Source organism: Coturnix japonica, unplaced genomic scaffold, assembly GCF_054131305.1.
Source record: "Coturnix japonica strain WE unplaced genomic scaffold, WE-NBRP24 Scf081, whole genome shotgun sequence".
NCBI lineage: Eukaryota > Metazoa > Chordata > Aves > Galliformes > Phasianidae > Coturnix > Coturnix japonica.
In genome coordinates this window covers 464,612-484,187 of record NW_028188984.1, presented here as the reverse complement: position 1 = coordinate 484,187, position 19,576 = coordinate 464,612, and the positions used below count along the sequence as shown (strand labels likewise).

At 56.3% G+C, this 19,576-nt stretch overlaps 1 protein-coding gene across 1 annotated transcript; it reads left to right on the top strand.

Annotated features, from left to right (window-relative positions):
- Window positions 1-400: 400 nt before the first annotated feature.
- Window positions 401-17,630, top strand: LOC107307355 (complement C3-like; the record flags this gene model as incomplete). The annotated part of the gene is made up of 7 exons (XM_085534379.1): window positions 401-496; window positions 3,190-3,295; window positions 8,901-8,990; window positions 11,006-11,092; window positions 11,776-11,859; window positions 15,125-15,260; window positions 17,371-17,630. Coding segments are annotated over 7 exons (741 nt in total), but the record flags the coding sequence as incomplete, so codon positions are not given.
- Between the last annotated feature and the right edge of the window lie 1,946 nt (window positions 17,631-19,576).

Genomic DNA, 19,576 nt, shown 5'->3' with positions numbered 1-19,576 from the left:
ATCTCCCCCATAACCCCCCCATATTCCCCCATAGCCCCCCATATCCCCCCCATATCCGCCCCATATCCCCCCCATTACCCCCCATATTCCCCCATATCCCCCCATATTCCCCATAGCCCCCCATATCCCCCCCATATCCCGCCCCATATCCCCCCCATAACCCCTCATATTCCCCCATAACCCCCCATATTCCCCCATATTCCCCATAGCCCCCCATATCCCCCCCATATCCGCCCCATATCCCCCCCATAACCCCTCATATTCCCCCATATCCCCCCATATCCGCCCCATATCCCCCACATAACCCCCATATTCCCCCATATCCCCCCATATCCCCCCCATATCCCCCCATATCCCCCATATCCCCCCCATATCCCCCCCATAACCCCCCTCTGACCCCCCCCAGCTCTCCGAAGGAGTGGAGCGCTACATCTCCAAGTTTGAGATCGACCACTCGCTGTCCAACCGCAGCAACCTCATCATCTACCTGGATAAGGTGAGGGGATGGGGGGGATATGGGGGGATATGGGGGGATATGGGGGGATATAGGGGGATATAGGGGTATATGGGGGGACATAGGGGGATATGGGGGGGGATATGGGGGGATAGGGGAGATATGGGGGGTATATGGGGGGATATAGGGGGATATGGGGGGATATGTGGGGATATGGGGGTAGGATAAGGTGATATGGGGGGATATGGGGGGATATAGGGGGATATGGGGGGGATATGGGGGATATAGGGGGGATATGGGGGGGATATGGGGGGATATGGGGGGATATGGGGGGATATAGGGGGATATAGGGGGATATAGGGGGGATATAGGGGGATATAGGGGGGATATGGGGGGATATGCAGGGATATGAGGGTAGGATAAGGTGATATGGGGGGGATATGGGGGGGATATGGGGGGATATGAGGGGATATAGGGGGATATAGGGGGATATGGGGGGATATGGGGGTAGGATAAGGTGATATGGGGGGGATATGGGGGGATATGGGGGGGATATGGGTGGATATGGGGGGATATGGGGGGGATATGGGGGGATATGGGGATATATAGGGGGATATGGGGGGATATGGGGGGATATGCAGGGATATGAGGGTAGGATAAGGTGATATGGGGGGGATATGGGGTAGATATGGGGGGATATAGGGGGATATTGGGGGGATATGGGGGGATATGGGGGGATATGGGGGGATATATGGGGGATATGGGGGGATATGGGGGGATATGGGGGGATATGGGGGGATATGGGGGGATATGGGGGTAGGATAAGGTGATATGGGGGGATATGGGGGGATATGGGGTAGGATAATGGGTTTTGGGGGGGATGGGGGGGGACATTGGGGGGGGATGAGATGGGATGGGGTGGGATAGGAGACCTCGATGGCAAATGGGGATATGGGGATATGGGGTTATGGGAATATGGGGTTATGGGGATATGGGGTTATGGGGATATGGGGTTATGGGGTTATGGGGTTATGGGGCTATGGGGTTATGGGGATATGGGGATATGGGGATATGGGGATATGGGGATATGGGGATATGGGGATATGGATGGAGATGGGGATATGGGGATATGGGGATATGGGGTTATGGGGATATGGGGATATGGGGATATGGGGATATGGGGATATGGATGGAGATGGGGATATGGGGATATGGGGATATGGGGTTATGGGGATATGGGGATATGGATGGGTATGGGAATGGGGTTATGGGGATATGGATGGGGATATGGGGATATGGATGGAGATATTGGGTTATGGATGGAGATATGGGGTTATGGATGGAGATATGGGGATATGGATGGGGATATGGGGTTATGGATGGAGATATGGGGTTATGGATGGAGATATGGGGTTATGGATGGAGATATGGGGTTATGGATGGAGATATGGGGTTATGGATGGAGATATGGGGTTATGGATGGAGATATGGGGTTATGGATGGAGATATGGGGTTATGGATGGAGATAGATATGGGGATATGGATGGAGATATGGGGTTATGGATGGAGATATGGGGTTATGGATGGAGATAGATATGGGGATATGGATGGAGATATGGGGTTATGGATGGAGATATGGGGTTATGGATGGAGATAGATATGGGGATATGGATGGAGATATGGGGTTATGGATGGAGATATGGGGTTATGGATGGAGATAGATATGGGGATATGGATGGAGGTGGGGATATAGGAGTATGGGGATATGGATGGCAATGGGTATATGGGGTTACGGGGATATGGATGGAGATGGGGTTATGGGGATATGGAGATAGGGATGGGGATGGGAATGGGGTTATGGGGAGATGGACGGGGATATGGGGATATGGATGGGGATATGGGGATGTGGGGATATGGATGGGGATGTGGGGATATGGATGGGGATATGGGGATATGGATGGGGATATGGGGATGTGGGGATATGGATGGGGATATGGGGTCATGGATGGGGATAGGGATATGGGGTCATGGATGGGGATATAGATGGGCTTATGGGGATATGGATGGGGATATGGATGGGGATATGGATGGGGATATGGGGATATGGGGATATGGGGTTATGGATGGGGATGGGGACATGGGGATATGGATGGGAATGGGGTTATGGGGATATGGAGATATGGATGGGATGGGGATATGGATGGGATGGGGATATGGATGGGATGGGGATATGGGGTTATGGATAGAGATGGGAATGGGGTTATGGGGATATGGACGGGAATGGGTATATGGGGTTATGGGGATATGGATGGAGATGGGCTTATGGGAATATGGAGATAGGGATGGGGATGGGAATGGGGTTATGGGGATATGGATGGGGATAAGGGGATATGGAGTTATGGGGATATGGATGGGGATATGGGGATATGGATGGGAATGGGTATATGGGGTTATGGGGATATGGGGTTATGGATGGAGATATGGGGTTATGGATGGGGGTGGGAATGGGGACGTGTATGGAGATGGGAATGGGGATATGGATGGAGATGGGAATGGGGTTATGGATGGAGATGGGAATGGGGATATGGATGGAGATGGGAGTGGGGACATAGATGGGAATGAGAATATGGGGTTATGGGGTTATGGATGGAGTTGGAGATGGGAATGGGGCCGATGACTGTCTATGGGGTGAGGCCCTGCCCCCATTGCCCCACATCCCTGTACCCCGCGTGCAGGTCTCCCACCAGGTGGAGGAGTGCATCGCATTCAGGGCCCACCAGCACTTCCAGGTGGGGCTGATCCAACCCGCCTCCGTCACCGTCTACAGCTACTACAAGATCGGTGCGTCCCCACGGCCCCGCTCAGCCCCACACGTCACCACCGCGCCCCACAGAGCCCAACTGTCCCTATGGGAACACACCTACATGGGACACGTGGGGACAACAAGGGGGTGTGGGGATATAGGGACAACAAGGGGGTTATGGGGCCATAGGGACACATGGGGACGCTAAGGGGGTATGGGGCCATAGGGGAACATGGGGACACCAAGGGGGTATGGGGCTATAGGGACACCAAGGGATATGGGGCCATAGGGACACCAAAGAGGAATGGGGCCATAGGGGAATATAGGGACACCAAGGGTTTATAGGGCCATAGGGACATCAAGGGGGTATAGGGCCATAGGGACACCAAGGGGGTATGGGGCCATAGGGACACATGGGGACACTAAGGGGGTATGGGGCTATAGGGACAACAAGGGGGTTATGGGGCCATAGGGACACCAAGGGGGTATGGGGCCATAGGGGAATATAGGGACACCAAGGGGTTGTGGGGCCATAGGGGAATATAGGGACACCAAGGGTTTATAGGGCCATAGGGACACCAAGGGGGTATAGGGCCATAGGGACACCAAGAGGGTTATGGGGCCATGGGGACACCAAGGGGGTGTGGGGACATAGGGACACCAAGGGGGTGTGGGGACATAGGGACAACAAGGGGGTTATGGGGCCATAGGGACACCAAGGGGTTATAGGGCCATAGGGGAACATGGGGACACTAAGGGGGTATGGGGCCATAGGGACACCAAGGGGGTATGGGGCTATAGGGACACCAAGCGGGTATGGGGCCATAGGGACACCAAGGGGGTTATGGGGCCATAGGGACACCAAGGGGGTATGGGGCCATAGGGACACATGGGGACACCAAGGGTTTGTGGGGCCATAGGGACACCAAGGGGTTGTGGGGCCATAGGGACACCAAGGGGTTATGGGGCTATAGGGACAACAAGGGGGTATGGGGCCATAGGGGAATATAGGGACACCAAGCGGGTTATGGGGCCATAGGGATACCAAGGGGTTATGGGTCCATAGGGACACATGGGGACACCAAGGGGGTATGGGGCCATAGGGACACCAAGGGGGTATGGGGCTATAGGGACACCATGGGGGTATGGGGCCATAGGGACACCAAGGGGGTATGGGGCTATAGGGGAATATAGGGACACCAAGGGTTTATAGGGCCATAGGGACACCAAGGGGGTATGGGGCTATAGGGACACCAAGGGGGGTATGGGGCCATAGGGGCACCAAGGGGGTATGGGGCCATAGGGGAATATAGGGACACCAAGGGGGGTATAGGGCCATAGGGACACCAAGGGGGGTATAGGGCCATAGGGACACCAAGGGGGTATGGGGCCATAGGGACACCAAGGGTTTATAGGGCCATAGGGACACCAAGGGGGTATGGGGCCATAGGGACACCAAGGGGTTGTGGGGCCATAGGGACACCAAGGGGTATGGGGCCATAGGGACACCAAGGGGTTATGGGGCCATAGGGACACCAAGGGGGTATGGGGCTATAGGGGAATATAGGGACACCAAGGGGTTGTGGGGCCATAGGGACATCAAGGGGTTATGGGGCCATAGGGACACCAAGGGGTTATAGGGCCATAGGGACACCAAGGGGGTATGGGGCCATAGGGGAATATAGGGACACCAAGGGGTTATAGGGCCATAGGGACACCAAGGGGTTATAGGGCCATAGGGACACATGGGGACACCAAGGGGGTATGGGGCCATAGGGACACCAAGGGGTTATAGGGCCATAGGGACACCAAGGGGGTATGGGGCTATAGCGGAATATAGGGACACCAAGGGGGGTATAGGGCCACAGGGACACCAAGGGTTTATAGGGCCATAGGGACACCAAGGGTTTATAGGGCCATAGGGACACCAAGGGGGTATGGGGCCATAGGGACACATGGGGACACCAAGGGGGTATGGGGCCATAGGGACACCAAGGGGTTATAGGGCCATAGGGACACCAAGGGGGTATGGGGCCATAGGGACACCAAGGGGTTATAGGGCCATAGGGATACCAAGGGTTTATAGGGCCATAGGGACACCAAGGGGGTATGGGGCTATATGGACAACAAGGGGGTATGGGGCTATAGGGACACCATGGGGGTATGGGGCCATGGGGACACCAAGGGGGTATGGGGCCATAGGGACAACAAGGGGGTTATGGGGCCATAGGGACACCAAGGGGGTATGGGGCTATAGGGACACCAAGGGGTTATGGGGCTATAGGGACACCATGGGGGTATGGGGCCATGGGGACACCAAGGGGGTGTGGGGACATAGGGACACCAAGGGGGTATGGGGCCATAGGGACACCAAAGGGGTATGGGGCCATAGGGACACCAAGGGGGTATGGGGCCATAGGGGAATATAGGGACACCAAGGGGGGTATAGGGCCATAGGGACACCAAGGCGGTATGGGGCTATAGGGACACCATGGGGGCATGGGGCCATAGGGACACATGGGGACACTAAGGGGGTATGGGGCCATAGGGACACCAAGGGGGGTATAGGGCCATAGGGACACCAAGGGGGGTATAGGGCCATAGGGACACCAAGGGGGTATGGGGCCATAGGGACACCAAAGGGGTATGGGGCCATAGGGACAACAAGGGGGTTATGGGGCCATAGGGACAACAAGGGGGTATGGGGCCATAGGGACACCAAAGGGGTATGGGGCCATAGGGACACCAAGGGGGTATGGGGCCATAGGGGAATATAGGGACACCAAGGGGGGTATAGGGCCATAGGGACACCAAGGCGGTATGGGGCTATAGGGACACCATGGGGGTATGGGGCCATAGGGACACATGGGGACACTAAGGGGGTATGGGGCCATAGGGACACCAAGGGGGGTATAGGGCCATAGGGACACCAAGGGGGTATGGGGCCATAGGGACACCAAAGGGGTATGGGGCTATAGGGGAATATAGGGACACCAAGGGGATATGGGGCCATAGGGGAATATAGGGACACGAAGGGTTTATAGGGCCATAGGGACACCAAGGGGGATAAAGGGCCATAGGGGAATATAGGGACACCAAGGGGTTATGGGGCCATAGGGTCACATGGGGACACCAAGGGTTTGTGGGGTCATAGGGACACCAAGGGGGTATGGGGCTATAGGGACACCAAGGGGGTATGGGGCCATAGGGACACCAAGGGGTTATGGGGTCATAGGGACAACAAGGGGTTATGGGGCCATAGGGACAACAAGGGGGTATGGGGCCATAGGGACAACAAGGGGGTATGGGGCCATAGGGGAATATAGGGACACCAAGGGGGGTATAGGGCCATAGGGATACCAAGGGGGTATGGGGCCATAGGGACACCAAGGGGGTATGGGGCCATAGGGACACCAAGGGGTTATGGGGTCATAGGGACAACAAGGGGTTATGGGGCCATAGGGACAACAAGGGGGTATGGGGCCATAGGGGAATATAGGGACACCAAGGGGGGTATAGGGCCATAGGGATACCAAGGGGGTATGGGGCCATAGGGACACCAAGGGGGTATGGGGACATAGGGACACATGGGGACACTAAGGGGGTATGGGGCCATAGGGGAATATAGGGACACCAAGGGGGGTATAGGGCCATAGGGACAACAAGGGTTTATAGGGCCATAGGGACACCAAAGGGTTATAGGGCTATAGGGACACCAAGGGGGTATGGGGCTATAGGGACAACAAGGGGGTATGGGGCCATAGGGACACCAAGGGGTTATGGGGCCATAGGGACACCAAAGGGGTATGGGGCCATAGGGACACCAAGGGGGTATGGGGCCATAGGGACACCAAAGGGGTATGGGGCCATAGGGACACCAAGGGGTTGTGGGGCCATAGGGACACCAAGGGGGGTATGGGGCCATAGGGACACCAATGGGGTTATGGGGCCATAGGGACACCAAGGGGGTATGGGGCTATAGGTACACCAAGGGCGTATGGGGCCATAGGGGAATATAGGGACACCAAGGGGTTGTGGGGTCATAGGGACAACAAGGGGTTATGGGGCCATAGGGACAACAAGGGGGTATGGGGCCATAGGGACAACAAGGGGGTATGGGGCCATAGGGGAATATAGGGACACCAAGGGGGGTATAGGGCCATAGGGATACCAAGGGGGTATGGGGCCATAGGGACACCAAGGGGGTATGGGGCCATAGGGACACCAAGGGGTTATGGGGCCATAGGGACACCAAGGGGGTATGGGGCCATAGGGACACCAAAGGGGTATGGGGCTATAGGGACACCAAGGGGGTATAGGGCCATAGGGACACATGGGGACACCAAGGGGGTATGGGGCCATAGGGACATGAAGGGTTTATAGGGCCATAGGGACACCAAGGGGGATAAAGGGCCATAGGGGAATATAGGGACACCAAGGGTTTATAGGGCCATAGGGACACATGGGGACACCAAGGGGGTATGGGGCTATAGGGACAACAAGGGGGTATGGGGCCATAGGGACACCAAGGGGTTATGGGGCCATAGGGACACCAAGGGTTTATAGGGCCATAGGGACACCAAGGGTTTATAGGGCCATAGGGACACCAAGGGGTTATGGGGCCATAGGGACACCAAAGGGGTTATAGGGCCATAGGGACACCAAGGGGGGTATAGGGCCATAGGGACACCAAGGGGGTATGGGGCCATGGGGACACCAAGGGGGTATAGGGCCATAGGGACACCAAGGGGGGTATAGGGCCATAGGGACACCAAGGGGTATGGGGCCATAGGGGAATATAGGGACACCAAGGGGTTGTGGGGCCATAGGGACACCAAGGGGGTATGGGGCTATAGGGACAACAAGGGGGTATGGGGCTATAGGGACACATGGGGACACTAAGGGGGTATGGGGCCATAGGGACACCAAGGGTTTATAGGGCCATAGGGACACCAAGGAGGTATGGGGCCATAGGGACACAAAGGGGTTATAGGGCTATAGGGACACCAAGGGGGTATGGGGCCATAGGGGAATATAGGGACACCAAGGGGGGTATAGGGCCATAGGGACACCAAGGGGGTATGGGGCCATAGGGACACCAAGGGGTTGTGGGGCCATAGGGACACCAAGGGGGTATGGGGCTATAGGGACACCAAGGGGGTATAGGGCTATAGGGACACCAAGGGGGTATAGGGCTATAGGGACACCAAGGGGGTATGGGGCCATAGGGACACCAAGGGGTTGTGGGGCCATAGGGACACCAAGGGGGTATGGGGCTATAGGGACACCAAGGAGGTATGGGGCTATAGGGACACCAAGGGGGTATGGGGCCATAGGGACACCAAGGGGGTATGGGGCCATAGGGACACAAAGGGGTTATAGGGCTATAGGGACACCAAGGGGGTATGGGGCCATAGGGGAATATAGGGACACCAAGGGGGGTATAGGGCCATAGGGACACCAAGGGGGTATGGGGCCATAGGGACACCAAGGGGTTGTGGGGCCATAGGGACACCAAGGGGGTATGGGGCCATAGGGGAATATAGGGACACCAAGGGGTTGTGGGGCCATAGGAACACGTGGGGACACCTCCACGTCCCCCTCCGTGTCCCCCTTTGTGACCCCCATGTCGTGTCCCCACAGACGATCGCTGCACCCGCTTCTACCACCCCGACAAGGAGGGGGGGCAGCTGAGGAAGATCTGCCACGGGGACGTGTGTCGGTGTGCGGAAGGTGACATGGGGCAACACGGGATGGGGGGCACAACACGCGTCATTGACGTGATGGGACGTGTTATAGCCATGATGGGACACGTCATAGCCATGATGGGACACGTCATAGCCATGATGGGACGTGACATGGATGGCATGGGACACGTCATAGCCATGATGGAACATGTCATAGCCATGATGGGACGTCATAGCCATGATGGGACGTGTCATAGCCATGATGGGACGTGTCATAGCCATGATGGGACACGTCATAGCCATGATGGGACGCGTCATAGCCATGATGGGACGTGACATGGATGGCGTGGGACACGTCATAGCCATGATGGGACGTGTCATAGCCATGATGGGACGTGTCATAGCCATGATGGGACACGTCATAGCCATGATGGGACATGTCATAGCCATGATGGGACACGTCATAGCCATGATGGGACGTGTCATAGCCATGATGGGACACGTCATAGCCATGATGGGACATGTCATAGCCATGATGGGACACGTCATAGCCATGATGGGACGTGTCGTAGCCATGATGGGACGTGTCATAGCCATGATGGGACATGTCGAAGCCATGATGGGACATGTCATCATAGCCATGATGGGACATGTCATAGCCATGATGGGACGTGTCATAGCCATGATGGGACATGTCGAAGGCATGATGGGACATGTCATCATAGCCATGATGGGACATGTCATAGCCATGATGGGACGTGTCATCATAGCCACGATGGAACATGTCATAGCCATGATGGGACATGTCATAGCCATGATGGGACACGCCATAGCCATGATGGGACGTGTCATGGATGGCGTGGGACACGTCATAGCCATGATGGGATGTGTCATAGCCATGATGGGACGTGTCGTAGCCATGATGGGACATGTCATAGCCATGATGGGACATGTCATAGCCATGATGGGACATGTCATCATAGCCATGATGGGACATGTCATCATAACCATGATGGAACATGTCATAACCATTATGGGACGTGTCATAGCCATGATGGGACACGTCATAGCCATGATGGAACATGTCATCATTGCCATGATAGGACATGTCATAGCCATGATGGGACGTGTCATAGCCATGATGGGACGTGTCATAGCCATGATGGGACGTGTCATAGCCATGATGGGATGTGTCATAGCCATGATGGGACGTGTCGTAGCCATGATGGGACGTGTCGAAGCCATGATGGGACGTGTCGAAGCCATGATGGGACACGTCATAGCCATGATGGGACACGTCATAGCCATGATGAGACATGTCATCATAGCCATGATGAGACATGTCATAGCCATGATGGGACGTGTCATAGCCATGATGGAACGTGTCATAGCCGTGATGGAACATGTCATAGCCATGATGGGACGTGTCATAGCCATGATGGGACATGTCATAGCCGTGATGGAACATGTCATAGCCGTGATGGGACATGTCATAGCCATGATGGGACATGTCATAACCATGATGGGACGTGTCGTAGCCATGATGGGACATGTCATAGCCATGATGGGACGTGACATGGATGGCATGGGACACGTCATAGCCGTGATGGGACGTGTCATAGCCATGATGGGACACGTCATAGCCATGATGGGACGTGTCATAGCCATGATGGGACGTGTCATGGATGGCATGGGACACCTCATAGCCAAGATGGGATGTGACATGGATGGTGTGGGACACGTCATAACCATGATGGGACATGTCATAGCCATGATGTAACATGTCATAGCCATGATGGGACGTGTCATAGCCATGATGGGACGTGTCGTAGCCATGATGGGACATGTCATAGCCATGATGGGACATGTCGAAGCCATGATGGGACGTGTCGTAGCCATGATGGGACATGTCATAGACATGATAGGACGTGTCATAGCCGTGATGGGACGTGTCGTAGCCTTGATGGGACATGTCATAGCCATGATGGGACGTGTCCCTGCTGTCGCTGGCCTCGTCCCATCCGTGACATGGAATGTCATTGTCACGCCGTGTCCCCACAGAGAACTGTTTCATCCGACAGAAGAAGGACAATCCCATCACGGTCAATGAGCGCATCGACCTCGCCTGCAAACCAGGGGTGGACTATGGTGAGATATGGGGGGATGTGGGGCAAGGGGACGCGTGGGAGGGAATGGGGGGATATGGGGCAGAGATATGGGGTGATACATGGGGGATGTGGGGCAAGGGGACACATAGGAAGGGAATGGGGGGATGTGGGGCAGAGATATAGGGTGAGACATGGGGGGTATGGGGACAAGGGGACACGTGGGGAGGGAATGGGGGGATATGGGGCAAGGGGACACATAGGAAGGGAATGGGGGTATATGGGGCAGAGATATAGGGTGAGACATGGGGACAGGGGGACACGTAGGGAGGGAATGGGGTGGTATGGGGACAAGGGGATGTGTGGGGAGGGAATGGAGGGTTATGGGGATGGAGATATAGGGTGAGACATGGGGGATATGGGGACGGGGACACGTAGGAAGGGAATGGGGGGAAATGGGGACAAGGGGACACATAGGAAGGGAATGGGGGGATATGGGGACAAGGGGTCACATAGGAAGGGAATGGGGGGATGTGGGGCAGGGATATGGGGTGAGACATGAGGGATATGGGGACAAGGGGTCACATAGGAAGGGAATGGGGTGATGTGGGGCAGGGATATGGGGTGAGACATGGGGGATATGGGGACAGGGGGACGTGTGGGGAGGGAATGGGGGGTTGTGGGGTCAGCTGTGAGATGGTGACGCGGCGACGTCCCCCTCCCCAGTGTACAAAGTGAAGGTGGTGGCCACGGAGGAGACGCCGTCCCACGACAACTACATCATGAGCATCGTGTCCGTCATCAAGATGGGTACGGGACCCTGGGGACAAGGGACAAGGACACACAGCTGGGGTGGGGGCACCCAAGGGTGCTTAGGGACACCATGGAGTCACCCAGTTGGGTTGGGGGCACCCAAGGGTCCTTAGGGACACCATGGAGTCACCCAAAATGGGTTGGGGACACCCAGGGGTCCTTGGGGACACCATGGTGTCACCCAGTTGGGTTGGGGGCACCCAAGGGTCCTTGGGGACAACATGGAGTCACCCAGTTGGGTTGGGGGCACCCAAGGGTCCTTAGGGGCACCATGGAGTCACCCCGTTGGGTTGGGGGCACCCAACGGTCCTTAGGGACACCATGGTGTCACCCAAAATGGGTTGGGGGCACCCAAGGGTCCTTAGGGACACCATGGTGTCACCCAAAATGGGTTGGGGACACCCAAGGGGGGTTGGGGACACCATAAGGTTTGGGGTCACCCAGTTGGGTTGGGGGCACCCAAGGGTCCTTAGGGACAACATGGAGTCACCCAGGTGGGTTGGGGGCACCCAAGGGTCCATGGGAACACCATGAGGTTTGGGGTCACCCAGATGCATTGGGGACACTCAAGGTTCCTTAGAGACAACAGGGTATCACCCAAAATGGGTTGGGGGCACCCAAGGGTTCATGGGGACACTGTGAGGTTTGGGGTCACCCAAGGGTCCTTAGGGACACCATGGAGTCACCCAGTTGGGTTGGGGGCACCCAAGGGTCCTTAGGGGCACCATGGTGTCACCCAAAATGGGTTGGGGACACCCAACGGTCCTTAGGGACACCATGGTGTCACCCAAAATGGGTTGGGGACACCCAAGGGGGGTAGGGGACAGTATGAAGTTCAGTGTCAACCAAGGGTGCTTAGGGACACCATGAGGTTTGGGGTCACCCAGTTGGGTTGGGGGCACCCAAGGGTCCTTAGGGACACCATGGAGTCACCCAGTTGGGTTGGGGGCACCCAAGGGTCCTTAGGGACACCGTGAGGTTTGGTGTCACCCAGTTGCTTTGGGGACACCATGGTGTCACCCAGGTGGGTTGGGGGCACCCAAGGGTCCTTGGGGACACCATGAGGTTTGGGGTCACCCAGTTGCATTGGGGACACCATGGTGTCACCCAGATGAGTTGGAGACACCATGAGGTTCGGTGTCACCCAGTTGCGTTGGGGACACCCAAGGGTCCTTAGGGACACCATGGGGTCACCCAAAATGGGTTGGGGGCACCCAAGGGGGGTTGGGGACACTATGAAGTTCAGTGTCACCCAAGGGTCCTTAGGGACACCATGGAGTCACCCAGTTGGGTTAGGGGCACCCAAGGGGGGTTGGGGACAACATGAGGTTTGGGGTCACCCGGTTGCATTGGGGACACCATGGAGTCACCCAGTTGGGTTGGGGGCACCCAAGGGTCCTTAGGGACAACATGGAGTCACCCAGTTGGGTTGGGGGCACCCAAGGGTCAATGGGGACACCATGAGGTTTGGTGTCACCCAAGGGTCCTTGGGGACACCATGGTGTCACCCAGTTGGGTTGGGGGCACCCAAGGGTCCATGGGGACACCATGGAGTCACCCAGTTGCATTGGGGACACCCAAGGGTCCTTAGGGACACCATGGAGTCACCCGGTTGGGTTGGGGGCACCCAAGGGTCCTTAGGGACACCATGGAGTCACCCGGTTGGGTTGGGGGCACCCAAGTGGGGTTGGGGACACCATGAGGTTTGGTGTCACCCAAAGGTCCTTAGGGACACTATGGTGTCACCCAGGTGGGTTGGGGGCACCCAAGGGTCCTTAGGGACACCATGGAGTCACCCAGTTGGGTTGGGGGCACCCAAGGGTCCTTAGGGAAACCATGGAGTCACCCAGTTGGGTTGGGGGCACCCAAGGGTCCTTAGGGACATCGTGGTGTCACCCAGTTGCATTAGGGACACCCAAGGGTCCTTAGGGACAACATGGTGTCACCCAAAATGGGTTGGGGACACCCAAGGGGGGTAGGGGACAGTATGAAGTTCAGTGTCAACCAAGGGTGCTTAGGGACACCATGAGGTTTGGAGTCACCCAGTTGGGATGGGGACACCCAAGGGTCCTTGGGGACACCGTGAGGTTTGATGTCACCCAAGGGTCCTTAGGGACACCATGGTGTCACCCAGGTGAGTTGGAGACACCATGAGGTTTGGGGTCACCCAGTTGGGTTGGGGGCACCCAAGGGTCCTTAGGGACACTGTGAGGTTTGGTGTCACCCAAGGGTCCTTAGGGACAACATGGTGTCACCCGGTTGGGTTGGGGACACCCAAGGGTCCTTAGGGACACCATGGAGTCACCCAGGTGGGTTGGGGACACCCAAGGGTCCTTGGGGACACCGTGAGGTTTGGGGTCACCCCGTTGGGTTGGGGACACCCAAGGGTCCTTAGGGACAACATGGTGTCACCCAAAATGGGTTGGGGGCACCCAAGGGTTCATGGGGACACTGTGAGGTTTGGGGTCACCCAAGGGTCCTTAGGGACAACATGGTGTCACCCAGTTGGGTTGGAGGCACCCAAGGGTCCTTAGGGACACCGTGAGGTTTGGGGTCACCCAGGTGGGTTGGGGGCACCCAAGGGTCCTTAGGGAAACCATGGAGTCACCCAGTTGGGTTCGGGCACCCAAGGGTCCTTAGGGACAACATGGTGTCACCCAGTTGGGTTGGGGGCACCCAAGGGTCCTTAGGGACACCATGGGGTCACCCAGTTGGGTTGGGGGCACCCAAGGGTCCTTAGGGACACCATGGAGTCACCCAGTTGCATTGGGGACACCCAAGGGTCCTTAGGGACACCATGGGGTCACCCAAAATGGGTTGGGGGCACCCAAGGGTCCTTAGGGACACCGTGAGGTTTGGTGTCACCCAGTTGCATTGGGGACACCATGGTGTCACCCAGGTGAGTTGGAGACACCATGAGGTTCGGTGTCACCCCGTTGCGTTGGGGACACCCAAGGGGGTTTTGGGGTCACCCAGTTGCATTGGGGACACCCAAGGGTCCTTAGGGACAACATGGTGTCACCTGGTTGGGTTGGGGGCACCCAAGGGTCCTTGGGGACCCCATAAGGTTTGGAGTCACCCAGTTGCATTGAGGACACCATGGTGTCACCCAGGTGAGTTGGAGACACCATGAGGTTCGGTGTCACCCAGTTGCATTGGGGGCACCCAAGGGTGTTTTGGGGTCACCCATGTGGTGCCACCCAGGCCTGGTGAGCACAATGGGGTCTGATGTCCCCTTTGTCCCCCCCTCTCTGTGGGGCAGGAACCGACGAGGACCCGAGTGGGAGCAACCGGACGTTCGTGAGCCACAAGCAATGTCGCGACGCGCTGAGCCTCCAGATGGGGCAGGACTACCTGGTGTGGGGGCTGGCGTCTGATCTGTGGGTCACCGGCAGCCGGTAGGGACGGGGGGAATAGGGGGATATGGGGGTATAGGGAGTATGGGGATATGGGGATATGGGGAGTATGGGGATATGGGGATATGGGGAGTATGGGGAATATGGGGATATGGGGACTATGGGGACTATGGGGATATGGGGACTATGGGGACTGGGGATATGGGGATATGGGGACTATGGGGATATGGGGATATGGGGATATGGGGATATGGGGATATGGGGACTATGGGGATATGGGGATATGGGGACTATGGGGATATGGGGATATGGGGACTATGGGGACTATGGGGACTATGGGGATGTGGGGATATGGGGATATGGGGATATGGGGATATGGGGACATGGGGATATGGGGATATGGGGACTATGGGGATATGGGGATATGGGGATATGGGGATATGGGGATATGGGGACTATGGGGATGTGGGGACTATGGGGATATGGGGATATGGGGATATGGGGACTATGGGGATGTGGGGACTATGGGGACTATGGGGACTATGGGGATATGGGGATATGGGGATGTGGGGACTATGGGGACTATGGGGACTATGGGGATATGGGGATATGGGGACTATGGGGATATGGGGACTATGGGGATATGGGGATATGGGGACTATGGGGACTATGGGGATATGGGGATATGGGGACTATGGGGACTATGGGGATATGGGGATATGGGGACTATGGGGACTATGGGGACTATGGGGATATGGGGATATGGGGACTATGGGGATATGGGGATATGGGGATATGGGGATGTGGGGATATGGGGATATGGGGACATGGGGATATGGGGAATATGGGGATATGGGGAATATGGGGAGTATGGGGAGTATGGGGATATGGGGATATGGGGACATGGGGATATGGGGAATATGGGGATATGGGGAATATGGGGAGTATGGGGACTATGGGGATATGGGGATATGGGGACTATGGGGATATGGCGATATGGGGACATGGGGATATGGGGAATATGGGGAGTATGGGGACTATGGGGATATGGGGATATGGGGGTATGGGGATATGGGGATGTGGGGATATGGGGACTATGGGGTATGGGGATATGGGGATATGGGGAGTATGGAGATATGGGGATATGGGGACATGGGGATGTGGGGATATGGGGAATATGGGGATATGGGGATATGGGGATGTGGGGATATGGGGACTATGGGGATATGGGGATGTGGGGACTATGGGGATATGGGGATGTGGGGACTATGGGAGCTATGGGGACTACTATGGGGATATGGGGATGTGGGGACTATGGGGACTATTGGGACCTACTGCCCCAACTGTCCCCTATTGTCCCGTATTGTCCCCTATTGTCCCCTATTGTCCCCTATTGTCCCCTATTGTCCTCCACTGTCCCCTATTGTCCCCTATTGCCCCCTACTGCCCCCTACTATCCCCTATTGCCCCCTACTGTCCCCCACTGTCCCATACTGTCCCCTATTGCCCCCTATTGCCCCCTATTGTCCCCTATTGCCCTGTACTGTCCCCTATTGCCCCCTACTGCCCCCTATTGTCCCCTATTGAACCCTACTGACCCCTATTGTCCCCTATTGAACCCTACTGACCCCTATTGTCCCCTACTATCCCCTATTGTCCCCCACTGTCCCCTATTGTCCCCTACTGCCCCCTATTGTCCCCTATTGACCCCTATTGCCCTGTACTGTCCCCTACTGACCCCTATTGTCCCCCACTGTCCCCTATTGTCCCCTATTGTACCCTACTATCCTCTACTATCCCCTACTGCCCCCTATTGTCCCCCACTGTCCCCTATTGTCCCCTATTGCCCCCTATTGCCCCCTATTGTCCCCAACTGCCGCCTACTGCCCCCAACTGTCCTGATTGTCCCCTGTTCTCCCCTATTGCCCCATACTGTCCCCTATTGCCCCCTATTACCCCCTATTGTCCCCTACTGTCCCCTATTGTCCCCTAATGTCCCCTACTGCCCCCTATTATCCCCTATTGTCCCCTATTGTCCCCTACTGTCCCCTATTGCCCCATACTGCCCCCTATTGTCCCCTATTGTCCCCTATTGCCCCCTATTGCCCCCTATTGTCCCCAACTGTCCCCTACTGCCCCCTACTGTCCCCAGCTTCTCGTACCTGATCGGGAAGGACACGTGGTTGGAGGCCTGGCCCTTGGAGGACTCGTGTCAGGACCCCGACCTGCAGCCCCTGTGCCAGGACTTCATCGAGTTCTCGGACGCCATGACCATCTTCGGGTGCCCCACATGATAAGGGGGGGGGACCCCAAAACCCCATTAGGGTCTCCCTCCCCCCCCCACCCCCCAATGTCACCCCCATTCTTTGTTTTATAGGGTGGGGGGATGTGGTTAAAGATGGTCCAACTGATGGTCTGACTGTGGGTGTAGTGTGGGGGGTGGGAGGGTGTGGGGAGGGGGGAGAATGGGGACCCCGTAATGGGACACAATGGGGACACCGTAATGAGGAGACCCTAATAGGGGCACCCTAATGGTGAGATCACAATAGGGGCATCACAATGGGGGCATCACAATGGGGACAACCCAATGGGGTCTTTAAGGGATAATGGGGTCATGGGATGGGGGGATATTGGGAGGGGGGCCAATGGGGACACCACATTGGGGACATTACAATGGGGTCCTTAAGGGATAACGGGGTCATTGGGTGGGGGGATATGGGGAGGGGGGACAATGGGGACACCACAATGGGGACACAATAATGGGACACAATTGAGACACCACAATGGGGACAACCCAATGGGGACACCAATGGGGTCCTTAAGGGATAATGGGGTCATGGGGTGTGGGGGATATGGGGAGGGGGGACAATGGGGACACCATAATGAGGAGACCCTAATAGGGGCACCCTAATGGGGAGATCACAATAGGGGCAACACAATGGGGGCACAACAATAGGGATACAACAATTGGGATACCCCAATGGGGACATCACAATGGGGACACAACAATAGGGATACAACAATAGGGACACCCCAATGGGGACACAACAATGGGGACACCCTAATAGAGATTCCATAATGGGGACACTACAATAGGGACACCAATGGGGTCCTTAAGGGATAATGGGGTCATTGGGTTGGGGGAATACGGGGAGGGGGGACAATGGGGACACCATAATGGGACACAATGGGGACATCACAATGGGGGCATCACAATGGGGACACCAATGGGGTCCTTAAGGGATAATGGGGTCATGGGGACCCCATAGAGGACATGGAGGGTCTATAGGGGATAATGGGGTCATGGGATGGGGGGATATTGGGAGGGGAGGACAATGGGGCCACCACAATGGGGACATTACAATGGGGACACGACAATGGGGACACCACATTGGGGACACTACAATGGGGTCCTTAAGGGATAATGGGGTCATGGGGTGGGGGAATACGGGGAGGGGGGACAATTGGGACGCCATAATGGGACACAATGGGGACACCATAATGAGGAGACCCTAATAGGGGCACCCTAATGGGGAGATCACAATAGGGGCATCACAATGGGGACACAACAATAGGGATACAACAATTGGGATACCCCAATGGGGACATCACAATGGGGGCATCACAATGGGGTCACCACAATGGGGACATTACAATGGGGACACGACAATGGGGACATCACAATGGGGACAACCCAATGGGGACACCAATGGGGTCCTTAAGGGATAATGGGGCCATGGGGACCCCATAGAGGACATGGAGGGTCTATAGGGGATAATGGGGTCATGGGATGGGGGGATATTGGGAGGGTGGGACAATGGGGCCACCACAATGGGGACATTACAATAGGGACACGACAATGGGGACAACCCAATGGGGACACCACAATGGGGGCACCACAATGGGGACATCCTAATGGGGACATTACAATGGGGACACCACAATGGGGTCCTTAAGGGATAATGGGGTCATGGGTTGGGGGAATATGGGGAGGGGGGACAATAGGGACACCATAATGGGATACAATGGGGACACCATAATGAGGAGACCCTAATAGGGATACCCTAATGGGGAGATCACAATAGGGGCAACACAATGGGGGCACAACAATAGGGATACAACAATTGGGATACCCCAATGGGGACATCACAATGGGGACACCCTAATGGGGGCACCACAATGGGGACAACCCAATAGGGTCCTTAAGGGATAATGGGGTCATGGGGTGGGGGGATATGGGGAGAGGGGGATAATGGGGACACCATAATGGGACACAATGGGGGCATCACAATGGGGACAACCCAATGGGGACACCAATGGGGTCCTTAAGGGATAATGGGGTCATGGGGTGGGGGAAT